Source organism: Phascolarctos cinereus, unplaced genomic scaffold, assembly GCF_003287225.1.
Source record: "Phascolarctos cinereus isolate Bilbo 61053 unplaced genomic scaffold, phaCin_HiC Scaffold_726;HRSCAF=1367, whole genome shotgun sequence".
NCBI lineage: Eukaryota > Metazoa > Chordata > Mammalia > Diprotodontia > Phascolarctidae > Phascolarctos > Phascolarctos cinereus.
Window position 1 is genome coordinate 111471962 of NW_027556098.1, and position 14203 is coordinate 111486164.

Genomic DNA, 14203 nt, shown 5'->3' on the forward strand with positions numbered 1-14203 from the left:
GTCAAAAATGGACAGATGTCCCATATGGATGTCTCAAGAAATAATTCTTTGCCTTTTGTAAAACTCCTCCCGCCTTACCTCTTTTCAGCTTACTTATATAATTCTACACCACCATCCTTTCAGATGGCGAGGAACACAGGAATACTCTGCAATAGAGTCTCAGTTTATATTATTCTTTCTGCTTAAAATCCCCTCCTTTTGGGGCAGGTAGCCACCTAGCTAGCAGTGGATAGAGCACTGGCCCTGAAGTCAAGAGGACCTGAGTTCAAATCCAGCCTCAGACCAAACTTGACACTTACTAGCTGTATGACCCTGGGCAAGTCACTTAACCCCAACTACCTAAAAAAAAAAAATCCCCTCCTTTTCAAAGTGACAAGATCTTACCCTTTCCAAAAAATACTAATAATAGACTACTATGTGAATCAACATGGACAAAGTAATATATAATATATTCCATAATACATTAACAACAGACAATAAATACTTCCTTTAATCCTTTAAACTGGAGAGAAAAAAAAAAGAGAAAAGGGAGAAACTTAGGAGTTTGTCATATTTTCTCAATTTCTCATTTCATATCAGAGAGAGGCAGGATAGTACAACAGAAAACATACTGGATTTGGATTTCAAGGGCCAGATCCACAACTGTTGATGCTTCCATTTGCTCATCAATAAAATGTAGATAATCCAGCATAGGGATGTCATAAGGATAAAAAAAAAAATCTAAAAGCATCATAACCTATAAAATTTTATTAAAAAGTAACATGGTTTTATTATAATTAGCACCACCATATTATAATATGTCTTACTCTGAGTCAGTGATTCTTAAAGGACCTGTTTCCCTCTATTTATATTTTTCACATGCATTACAATCATACCTACCTTCTCTCCACTGGAGTAGAAGAAATAACGCAATCGGACTATGTTACAATGATCTAGCTTTCTCATGATCTGGAGCTCTCTGTTCTGAAAAAAGAGACATGGAACAATATTAGAAAAGGGAAACTAACAAAACACGATGCACTGTAAAATGTTGATTCAGAAAACAGCAAGCACTACAAATAGCCTAGTCTTATGATACTTGCTGTCAACAATACAACCTTTCTAAACTATACTTGAAAATGAAATGTCTCGAACAATAATGAACAAATAAAAGAAATCTGGCTATCTTTTCACTTATAAAACTAGGGATTAAAGAAAAATTTTACAGAATCAAGTTTTACAACATACTTTATTCTCCTATAAACTGAAAAATCTGAAAGAACTTTGTAGTAAAAGAGTTTTATTTTAGTTCAGAGCTTTTGGTGAATATGTTAAGATGCTGGACTTAGGAAATGAAAATTACTGATGCTACTAGGAATTACAGGTTTCCACTTTTAGTTGTCCCAAAGTCATACTGTCTCTTTATTAACAGGAAAAAAACTCCTTGCTCCTGGTGAAGAAACACTGGTCCTTATATTGTTGCAGTTAAAAGAGCTTTGGGAGAAAAAACCTAAGAAGCGGGTGCGGATTACCCCGCAGACTGCACCATGGGTCAACTTGATGGCAAGATCATCGTTCTAACTGCTGCTGCTCAGATGATCGGTTGGGCAGCTGCCTTAGCCTTTACCAAAGAAGGGCCAAATCATAGCAACAGATATCAACGAATCCAAACTTCAAGAGCTAAATGAGCATCCATGCATTCAAACTCGAGCTCTTAATGTGACAAAACTGAAAGACTTGATGTTCTTTTTGATGTTGCTGGGTTCATCCATCATGGAAATATCCTGGAATGTGAAGAAAAAGACTGGAAATTTACCATGAATCTGAATGTCCGAAACATGTTCTTGATGATTAAAGCATTAATATTCCCAAAATGCTTGCCCAGAAATCTGGCACCATTATCAACATGTCTTCTGTGGCTTCCAGTCTCAAAGGAGTTGTCAACAGATGCATATACAATACATCCAAAGCAGTGGCGATTCGACTGACGAGATCCGTGGCTGCTGATTTCATCCACCAGGGTTATCAGGTGCAACTGTGTGTGTCCTGGAACTATTGATACACCTTCTATGAATTTCAGAATCTAGGCTAGCCCAGACCCCAAAAAGGCAATGGATGATTTCTTAAAGATAGGAAGAATGGCAACCGCAGAAGAAGTAGCCCTGTTGTGTGTGTACTTGCCATCTGATGAATCTGCTTACATGACTGGTAATGAAATCATCACTGATGGAGGCTGGAGCTTGTGATTTCTATATTGTAACAATGGAAAAGAAGCCTCTTCCTAGTTACACTGGGCTTGGACATGAATAGCAAACACCGAACAAATTTACGTAGCACTTTATAGTTTTAAAACGATATGTTTAAATTTCGTTGCTACATAACAATGTTGAATTTAATTAGTAATTTTTTTTTATTCTTCATATGAACATAATGAAAGTGATAGTAAAAATTGATTCAATTAGAAGGTATCCAAACTATTACACAAATCTGAAATGTTCTTGGTCTTCTTCTGTCTCAACAAAAAAAAAGAGAAAAAGAAAAAGAAAAAATCCTCAATAGTATGGCAAAAGACACACTGTGGTAATCTCATTCCTGCTACTATTTGGAATTCTGCACTGGACTAGGCTAGCTGCTCAGTAACAAGGACGGCATTACAGAAGCCTAAAAAATTTATATCTCTGATGTTTCAGATATTATATACTAAGTTTACTCCTCACTTTGTTATAAGAGCATAATTTCATATGCATTTACAGTGATGCCTTCATTACAGCAGTATTCTGATGATATATATCAGAAACACTGTTACTAGATATTAAAAAAAGATAAAACTGTAAACATGAGAATATATTCAGCAAAAAAGGAGACAAGGGTTGCCATGAAAAATTCAATTAAACAAACATTTACATGTTTGTACAGAATACTAGCACATCTGGAAGAACACATACACATGTACATACATGCATACATGCTTGTACTGCTGTGTATCTTGTGCAAGAAATGGGATGGATTAAGGACAGAAGAGGCGGACTGCCTGGGCAGATCTGGAACAGGGCACGGTGGAATCCATGGCCTGCAAGAAGCCAGTGACAGGTAAGCACGTGAATCTCTGCCCCTAAAAGATCACTAAAGTATGCCTCAAAATGCTGAAGGTAAGCAAGCTTGGAAAAAGATGATGAACCATTTGTTCTTACATCAATTCTAATTATTCTAAAAATTTTAAATCAGATTGAAATTTAGAGCTGCCTTAAGCATAATGTTGTTTTCTATTTTAGTAAGGTGGAAGAGCTGCCTTTGGAAGAAAAGGCATGCAAAGGTACCTGGAGATAGTGAATAAGCACTAATTTTGCCTGGAATTATTCCTGTTTATTTTCAACTAGATGAAGACACACAGAAGTTTGGTAGACTTTTGTCCTATGCAGTCATACGATGAATACTGTGATTTACATGATTGATGAAGATTTTCTTCCTTTTATTTTTTTATATATGACTTTGTCATATAGAACCTTCATTCACAGAGGAATCACTAATCAAACTTATAACTGTAATTTGAAATTCTGAGCTAAAGAAGGCAAGAGTTATAATTGTTCCTACGTGGTCATAAAAGCTTTTGTGGAAAGCCTAAGTACTGATGCAGTACGGCAGAGGAAAAAAGTTGTTGAATTTGCAGTCAGTATACTGAGTTTTTCTCCTGCTTCAATTTTGTCTTTATATCCTCAGATAACATGCTTAATACTTTTGATTGATGGTACCTCCCTGCAACAAACACTGTAAAGCTCAAATGAGAATGTATACAAAGCCTCAGATTCCTCCACTTGAACTGATGTCTATCTCCTTAATTCTTATAGAGGACTGTGATTTACTTGTTGCTTTAAGCCTTCATATGCTGTTATTCTTTAGTATTGTGGTAAAAATGGCCAAGAGTGGGAGGAGCCAAAATGGAAGAGCAAAGGCAGAGATTCACCTGAGCTCTCCCAAATTCCCTTTCAAATAACATTGAAATAATGCCTCAAAATGAATCCTGGAGTGGTAGAATCAACAAAAGGAAGAGGTGAAACAAATTTCCAGTCCTAGACAACTTAGAAGGGTGACAGGAAAGGCCTGTCTCACTGGGGTGAGAGTGGAGCTCAGTACAGTGCAGGCTGTGACCAAGAAAGTCAACAGCAGGTGTTGGGAGTGATTATATAGGTAGAGACAGTAGCTTCTGGAGCAGTGGGACAACTGGTCAGAAAGTGATTACAGGGGACCCTTTGCTGGCCCCAGAGGCAGGACTCTGTTGTACTGCTCATACTGGTTCTAGGTTTCAGTCCCAGAACAGAGAGGAGCACCAGGAGGAGTAGAGATGCAAGTAATAGTTCCAGGGTAGGAAAAAAGCATACTTATAGGTTGCTCACAGACCAGAGCACGGGCCAGTAGAGCAGTCACCACCCCTCTCCTTAGATCATACCACCTTTGAAGAACTAAAAACTAACAGACACCTAGAACTAGCTTTGAAAACAGCATCAGGAAAAATCTGAGGCTCCCTCTATCCCAGGAACAGAGCCCAATTTCAACATAAAATTAAAAGTCAATAAAATAAGCTAGAAAAGTAAGTAAACAACAAAAAGAGAACCTGACAAGAGAAAGTTACTACAGTGACAGGAGAGATTAAAAAAAAAAACTCAGAAGAAAACAATATTAAAGAGCTACATCCAAAGCTTCAAAGAAAAATGTGAATTGGTCTCAGGATGAAAAACAATTCCTAGAAGAGCTCAAAAAGGATTTTAAAAATCAAATAATAGAGTTAGAGGGGAAATTAGGTAAAGAAATGAAATTGATGTAAGAAAACCATGAAAAAAAAAGTCAAAAGCTTGGTAAAAGCACAAAAATTACTTAAGAAAACCAGAATAGACCAAATGGTAAAAGAGGCACAAAAATTCACTGAAGAGAACTTCTTAAAAAGCAGAACTGACCAAATGGAAAGGGAGACTCAAAATCTCACTGGAGAAAATAATTCCTTACAAATTAGAATTGGGCAAATGAAGCTGATGTCTCCATGAGACATCAAGAAACAATAACAGGCTGAGCCAATATAATAAAAATTACAGTTCTATCTAAATTAATTTACTTACTTAGCATCATACTAATCAAACTACCAAAAAATTATTTTCTAGAATTAGAAAAAATAGTAACAAAATTCATGTGGAGGAACAAAAGTTCAAGAATAGCAAGGGAATTAAGGAAAAAAATGTGAAGGAAGTAACAGCACCAGATCTCAAATTATATTACGAAGCGGTAATCATCAAAACAATCTAGTACTGGCTAAGTGGATCAGTGGAATAGATTAGGTATACAACATACAGTAGTAAATGACCATAATAATCTAGCATTTGATAAACCCAAAGATCTAAGCTTTTGGGACAAGAACTTAATATCTGACAAAAATTACTGGGAAAACTGGAAAGCAGTTTAGCAGAAATCAGATATAGACCAACCTCTCATACAGATAAATTTAAAATGGGTACATGACTTACACATAAAGGATGGTACCAAAAGCAAACTATGAAAGCATGGAATAGTTTACTGTCCAATATATGGATAAGAGAAGAATTCATGATGAAACAAGATAATGAGCATTCTAGGATATAAAACAGATAACTTTGATTACATGAAATTTAAAACCAATGCAGCCTAGATTATTACAAGAAAAGCATTAAACTCGGGGTGTGTGTTGGGAGGGGAAATTTACAGCAAGTTTCTCTGATAAAAGCTTAATTTCTCAAATATACAGAGAACTTAGCAAATTTATAATGGTACAAGTAATTCCCCAACTGATAAATGCTCAAAGAATATCAACAGACGGTTTTCTGAAGAAATCAAAATGCTCTAAATCACTACTGATTAGAGAAATGCAAATTAAAACAAATCTGAGATGCCATGCCACACCTATCAGATTGGCTAATATGACAGAAAAGGAAAACGACAAATATTGAAGGGGATATGAAAAAATTGGGACATGAATGCACTGCTGGTAGAGCTGTGAACTGATTCAACTATTCTGGAGAGCAATTTGAAACTGTGTCCAAAGGGCTATAAAACCATGCATACCCTTTGACCCAGCAATGCCACCACTAGGTCTATATCCCAAAAAGAAATAAACAAATACAAAACAAAAAAGGGAAATGGAAAAGAACCTACATGTACAAAAAAAACCACCATTTATAGTGCTCTTTTTGTGTTGGCAAAGGACTGGAGATTGAGGGGATACCCATCAATTGGGGAATGACTGAACAAGTTGTGTTACATGATTGGGATGGAATATTACGGTGCTATGAGAAATGACAAACAGGATCCTTTCAGAAAAAAACCTGGAAAGACTTACATGAACTAATGCAAAGTGAAATAAGCAGAACCAGAAGATCATCGTACAGAATAACAGCAATATTGTATGATGATCAACTGTGAATGACTTAGCTAGTCTCAGCAATACAATGATCTAAGAACTTAGGACGAAAAATGCTGTCTCCAGAGAAAGAACTGATGGAGTCTGAATGCTGACTGAAACATTCTGAAGCATTTTTTTCACTTTACTTTTCTTGTGTTTTTTTAGTCTTGTTTTCTTTTACAACATGACTAATATGGAGACATGTTTTGCATGATTGCACATTTATAGCCTATATAAAGTTGGTTGTCTTCTCACTGAGTGGGAGAAGGTAAGGAGGGAAGAATCTGGAGCTCAAAATTTTAACAGATGAATGTTAAATAGTTTTATATATAATTGGAAAAAAAATTTTTTTTAAAAAGATAGTTAATACTAACTTTCCCTTCTCCTTGTATTTTTAAGAGTTCCTGGTCCAAAGGTCTTCTTGTTGTTGTTGTTGGGTTTTTTTTTCCACTAAAGGAAATGTGACAAATTGGTCACATCCTTTTTGGAATGAAAGAACTAAGGCTAGAGAGTTGAGAAAACACAAGAACATATAAATATTCCAGATCCAAATATTATACAGGTTCTACATTTTGGTTATAATAGATCCAAAGGTACTCAAAATTCTAACTTAGAAAGCAAGAATAACTTTTTTTTTTGGGGGGGGTGGGCAATGGGGTTAAGTGTGCTAGTGTCAAGTGTCTGAGACCAGATTTCAACTCAGGTCCTCCTGACTCCAGAGCCAGTGTTCTATCCACTGTACCACCTAGCTGCCCCAAGAATAACTCCTTAACTGCAAGCAGAGACTCAAAGGAAAAATACTTTCCATAAGGACTACATGAATACCTAGAAAAAATGAGGCAAAAGATAAAAAAAAAAAGAGTAAAGAATTAGAAGGGAAAAAAGTAGCTTAGAAGAGGAACAATAAGCCTTACAGAAGTAAGAGACTCCCTGAAAACTAGAATAACCAAACAAATCAATGACTCCATGAGACAAGAAACAGTAAAACAAAAACAAAAACAAAAACAAATTTAATGGAACAAAATGTAAGGTATGTAATATGAAAAGCAACTGACCTGACAAAGAAGTCAAGGAGAGCTACTTTAAAAATCACTAGACTCTCTTGAAACCATAATTTTTTTAAAAAAAATAAAAGCACTGACATTGTATTATCAGAAATCATAAATGAAAAATGCCCTGGATCACACAGCTAGTAAGTACCTGAGGCCAAATTTGAATTCAGGATTTCTGGATCCCAAGTCCAACAACACAACTGCATCACCCAGCTGCCCATAGTATTTGGTGTTTTCTTTGATGTACTCATCTCTCTAGCTTTAGTTCCGCAAATGGGGCTTTGTGCCAGGGCTAGTAGGCTTTGCCCCCTGCTGCTCTTCTAAGTGGGGGTAATTTATCCTGTTAGATCTTGCCCTGGGTCCCCTGGATTCCTGTGATGACCTACAAATCCCATGGTTAAGGCTATCAAAGAGATGCAAGGTTTAGACTTACCTCTGACCTTGTTGGAGAGAAAGAGATAAGACCAATGGTAGCCTAAACTTCTGGTGTTGGAGTATAAGGATTTTTATCTGTTTCCCCAATGGGAACTCTCTCTAGTCTCCACAATTGTGCCCTGTCACAATTATGCCCTAGTCTTCTTCCTTTAAGCAGGATGAATGTTGTCAATGGTCCTTCAAATTTCCTATCCTGTGGTAAATTTCCTCTATCTTTTCTCCCCTCACCAAGCAACTAGGAGAAGAAACAAATTAGGAATAGGGAAAGAATATAGTCAAATGATGAAAGTTCAGCATTCTCAATCAGGGAGGAAGAACACTTAGAATTGATAGTGAGATTAAAAATCATTGGTCTTTTCACGTATGTGTTCAGGTCAGATACGCTAAACTGAAATCAATACATCAAAAACACTGTTGGGCTGCTCTAATTCAGAAAGCACACAGTGTTATTCCCAAGTATTATGTGAATAAGAATGAATAACTTTCCTGTGATAGCATGCAGCAAAGTAACACTGCCTTATGTATAATGCAGCTTTTCTCATCGTCTCTTTCAAGTCAGTGTGTATACTTAGCACAATTCTTAGAATTCTCTCTTTTGCTTTTTCCAACTGTTATTTTTAGAAAGTATCTGATAATGTAACACAAACTCTATTTTTTAAATTTAATTAAAAAATAGTTTGTTACATTATTAGATACTTATTATTAACAACTTATCCTTATATCACCTTCACTTTTAAACATAACCTTTCATGCCCAGAAAACTACCTCTAATAAAAACAAAGCTCATACACTATTTTACAAGATTTTAGCTCTCTTCTTCTATTTGTATACAACAGAGGCACACATATAAGAAACATGTATTTCCAAGACAACTTTTATCTCTGGAATCACAAGGCCTAGAAGTCCTTTCTCTTCTGGGCTCCCTGTTTCTGTTTTCTCCTTACATGTTAGCTCCCATTCCTGAGGGCTATTTCCACAATAGATCCTGGCCCTTGAAAATGCTCCCTACCTGGAGTCTTTTCTGCTTCCCTATGCCCACATCTGTCTGGAGAGTACACTTCTGTTCCCTGCTTCATATCATATACCTCTATGCAGAGCACCACAGCCAATGGGTGGAGGCACAGGGGAGGACAAATTCCCTCCCCTTTCCTGCTACCCTTAGATATAGGTGCTAGGGTTATACAGAAAACCGTTCCCCACCTGGACTCATTCCACTCTCCCCCATTTTTACATCAATTCTCACTTTCTCTATATTCATATATCTACCATTTTAGTTCAAGCCCTCATCATCTCTAGCCTAGACTATTTCTGCAATAGCATTCTAACTAGTCTAACTCATTTCTTACCACTCCAATCCATTCTCCACATAGCTGCCAAAGTGATTTTCCTCAAGTGAAGGTCTGATATCACTCTTCCCCATTCAGTAAAGCGCAGTGGCTCCCTATTACTTCCAAGTCTAAACATAAATTCCTTTTTTGTTTGCTGTTTCAAGACCTTCATAACCCGACCCCTTTGTACATTCCCAGCCTTCTTAAATTTTAATCCCCTCCATGAATTCTGTCATGTAGCTGCACTGGCCTATTAGATGTTCCTCACCCTTTACAAAACTCAATTTTCAGTCTCTATGCCTTCGAGCTAGCTGTGTCCTGCCTGGAACGTTCTTTCCTTCTCACCTCTGTTTCTTAGTCTCCTGGTTTCTTTCAAGACTCATATCAAAGGCCTCTGCAGGAGATTTTCCTCAGTGACCTCTGGATTAAGAATGGCTGAAGAAACTGGGAATATGTGTCCTGGAGATTTGAAGAGTTAAGGGGAACACAAAAACTGCTTAAAATATATGAAGGTGCAAAACAGATTATATTTATTTTCTTTTTTCTAAGGGGCAGAAATAGGACCAGTGTTAAAGTACACAGAGGCTCATTTACAAAAATGGAGGAGGATACTTACTTACATCTGAAGAGGAAAAGGAGAAGGAAGAGGAGGAGAAGGAGATGGTATGAATGACCGTGGAATCATAGGTCCTTCAAATACTGAAGTACAAGGAAGATAACAATTGATGTGGTTTTGGATGGGGCGAGGAGGTAAATGTCAGGGCATTCTAAAGAGGGGACATAGAGCAAAAGCATGTTCATGTTTGTGACTTCATTTGGGCTCTACCTTATTAAAAGTCAGAGGTTTTATATACAATTTCACAACTTATTTTCTATATCTATTTGTTTTTGTGCTACTTCCTTCCATTAACCCTGTTCCAACCTACACCAGCCAGTTTTATTAAGACTTTTTCAACTCAGATCAAACTTCTGATGAATTTCCCTTCTAACCACACACAAACCAGCAGAAACTGACCCAGACCAATCTCACCTACTTTTCTGCCCCTCTCACAAGCCCCTGTTCTGCTGTGACACCCAGGCAATACTCCCTTTATATTTGCACATTAAATTTAAGTTTAGAAAAACATTTTTATAATACTGGTATTAAACCTCCCTTCATAAATAATGAAGCTGAGGCACAGCATAACATTAACCAAGGTTTTACAATTATTAACGACTCAGAATCTCTGAGTCGTTAATAATAAACTTCTGAAGGAGGACTGGCTCAAAACAAAACGTGAAATAATGATTTCAAGTTTTAAAATCTCAATTTCTACTGATTGTGAGTGTTATTAAAAATATGCAGATTCTCTGTGGGAAAATGGGTAAGAAAAGACTAAGGGATAGATAGATAGAGGGAACAGGATGAGTTGAAGAGAAAAACACAGTGAGAACAGATTCTAGAAAAACTCAGGAATTTGGTAGATCTTGTTAATTATGTTTTAAAGCAAGCATAGGGACATTTTGGTCTCATTTTTAATTTTCTCAATTTAAACTCCCAATTTTCATGAGAAAAACAAAACACTGCTGAGTATGTAAGCTGTTTTTATTGTTAAACAAAAGGTCATTTTTTATATGCCAGTAAGCTATTAAGATCCAATTAATTCTTTTCCACAAAAATCTCCTTTACTAATTGTCATCTTTCTCAGTAACATCATCTTCAAATGTGAAGAATGAAAATACAAGATAACAATTTTTATCTAGTGTACTCTACATGCTCAACAGATATGAAAGTAAATGATTACTTTTTTTTATAATCTAGTGGAAACTCCAGTTAAGGTTGTGCAATATTTTAAAAAAATTTTTAAATGTTTAAAAAAGTTTAAAAAATAGTGAGCTGTCTTTTATTCAGAATGACTGGGGAGACATAATGGTTATTTCAATTGCTATAATAAATACAATTTAGTGTGTGGAAAATTGTAATGAATTTTGGACCTTTGCACTGCTTCAGGGTCCTCATTAACATCAACTGTCACTGATCATTTGAGGAAACGAAGCATAGTGGTCAGAAATTTGAACCTGATGTCAGAGAAGACTCAGATACTCATGAGTTATGAGGCCATGTCATGTGCCCGTCCTGTGGGGCTCAGTTTCCTAACCTGTAAAATGAAGGAGCTGGACTATATCTAGGTCTCTGACATCCCTCCAGCTTTAGATCTATGATATGATGACATTTCAGTTATTGTGTTCAGTTCTGGGATCTACATTTTAGGAAAGATCTTGACAAGCTTAAGTTCCACCTTCTAAATCAAGGGTTCTTAAAACTATTTTGTCCCATGGATCCCTTTGTAAGTCTGGTAGACACAATGGGACTCTGCAGAATAATGGCTTGTTGCCTACATTCATAAGTGAAAGAAATGCTAAAGTTTCAGGTACAGGCTACTGAAAATAAAGATGTAATTTTTTTTTTCTTATTGAAGTTCATTGGATGCTTGGGGGCCTATGAAATCTCAGGTTAAACTCCTGCTATAGATGAAGCTTTTCCTAACTCCCCTTGCTGCTTTAGTAAAATCCCATTTTGTACACATTACGTACATACTTTTTTACACGCATATGTTGTTTCCCTCATTAGAACAAAAGCTCCCTGAAAGCAGAGATTATTTTGCTTTTTACTTTTTAAGCTCAGCTCCTAGCACAGTAACAAGCACCCATAAGTGCTTAACAAATGTATGTTGATGGATTGATTGGTCACAGGATTCAAACCCTGCCATAGAAAAATTGAAAGAACTGCAGATGTTTAGCCTGAAGAGAAAGCTTGAAGGGTAGGACATGATGACTTCAAATACTTGGAGGATCTTCATAGTTGGGGGGGGGGGATATTTTCCCCCCTGCTTGGACTCAGAGGGGATAACTAGAGATAAAAGTTACAGGAAGATAGAATTTGGCTCAATACAAGGAAACACTTCCTAACAATTAAATCTATATAAAAGTGTAATGAGTTGTTCCATGAGGTAATGGGTTCCCTGTTTCTGGAAATCTTCAACTGAAGTATAGATGATTGCTTAGTGTTGGTAATGTTATAGATGAAATGTAGTCTTCTTCAGGAGACTGGACAAGATGGTTACTTGAGGTCTCTTCCAACTCTAAGACACTATAATTCTAATTAATCAGTAAAATAAGTGAAAAGGAGACATTGCAAAAGTCTTATTTTAAATATTAAAGTAATGATTAGGTAGGAAGACAGAAGACCAGAAAAGTGAATTAATTTTGATCTGTTTTAACCTGATTGGAAGGGAGAGGAGTTAGGAGTGGTCTGGATTTAGGATTTCATTGATGTAGACAACTCCCAATGAGGAAACTTCACAGATCAACAACTCCAACGGATCTGCAACCTGTCTTACAAAAGTTGCCTCTGGCACTGAAATACCAAGCATCTTACCCAGAGTCATACAGCCAGTATGTTATCAAGATGCTTAACATGAACCCAGATCTCCTGGATTCAAAGACTAGTTCTCTATCTACCATACAACGCTAATTTTCTTATTAGGAATTATATCTATATCTATTTAGCACGTATGCATACATGTGTATGTATTTGTGTGTGTATGTATGTGTATATATAGGCATATACATTTTAGTTGATGAAAATTAATTTTTAAAAATTGGCTGAAGTTAGACCTTGTGAGGCTTATGCAATGGGAAAAAGTCTATGCACTCTAATTCTTCAATAGGTTGTCCTAAGCAACTTGAAATAGAACTTACCCATTAACAGAGCATTATTTTCACAGGCGGACATAAAATGCAGAACAAAATGAGAATACAAGAAACATTTTTCATTACAGAAGGAAAACTTGCATTTGCTTAGGTTTCCCAAAGAGAAAGGTATTAATCAATTTCATCACTCCTAGTTCTATGCATCAATTTTATACTCTATATACTTGCAAAAAATCCTACCAAATTAAAAACTGTTCCAGACTATTTTCACAACTGCTAATAGAAATGAGTAATGTTATTCTAAGAAACATAACTTTGTCTTTTTTTTATTCTTTTATAGAAATGCTTGTTTTATTCCCTAAACTTAAAATTAAATAAATAAAAAAGGAACCACTGATATTAATAAAATGCCAAACTTGGAAATAAAAAATTTGAAAAGTAAAAACATAAAAGTACACTGAAATGGCCTATGCTTCCAACACAAATTTGGTTATTTTTGTGTATACACAGACACATATAGTCTGAGGGTAGCAGAGGAAGCACACTCAAGGAAATAAGTCCTAAAGTGTCTGGAAGGAAAGTGAACAGTTACATATAAGCTGTAAGGGTTGAAGAGGAGTTTCTGTCAACAGATAGAAAAAAATTCATTTTTAGGGTCAAGAGGCTCCCAAATATATGGCTTTTTCCTACTCATAACACTTTATTTCTTATTGTTCTGATCTGGTGGCACGAACATCTTTTGTTGGTATTGTTTCCCCTGTCCAGACCTGTTATTTTATAGACTTATTTAACTCCCTGGTGAGTAAATGCCCTCAGATCACTTACTGTTCACAACTTAAGTCTTAGAGAGTTGCCTGGAACATGGATACATTAAATGATATTCCCAGAGTCACACAGCCAGTAGGTGTCACCAACAACAAAAATACAAATAAACACAAAACAGCACTGAAACAAAACTTGGGGTGTAAACGGTATGTGTATTAAGTATAACTGAATTAGAACAAACAAATATTTACTGAGCACTTAAATTGCTCAGAAGGCTGTCCAGAACACTGCAAGTTGATACGAGCTTCTGAAATGTAATATATGGAAATACATGTTTGTTATTTATCAAGTTCATAATAAAGAAAACTCAATTTTTTAAATACTATTTTTTACTACCTTGGTAAATTTAATGTAGTTAACAATTCCTTTCACTCTTTTTTGTATTTTATATATTGAAATGTTTACATATATTGATGACTGCTAAGTGTATACTTTAAAAAAATTTGTCTATAAGATATTTTCATGGTTTT

General features: G+C 35.9%; 1 protein-coding gene and 1 pseudogene across 4 annotated transcripts in view; one reads left to right on the plus strand and one right to left on the minus strand.

The window, feature by feature from the left end:
- Window positions 1-14203, minus strand: part of GSK3B (glycogen synthase kinase 3 beta) — a 287106-nt gene that overhangs the window by 174418 nt on the left and 98485 nt on the right. For all 4 annotated transcript variants that reach the window (XM_020985881.2, XM_020985882.2, XM_020985883.2 and 1 more), the window contains exon 3: window positions 880-963. In XM_020985881.2, the coding sequence (XP_020841540.1) occupies window positions 880-963 (84 nt within the window). The remainder of the gene's footprint in view (window positions 1-879; window positions 964-14203) is intronic.
- On the plus strand, window positions 1527-2225 carry LOC110208075 (dehydrogenase/reductase SDR family member 6 pseudogene; annotated as a pseudogene).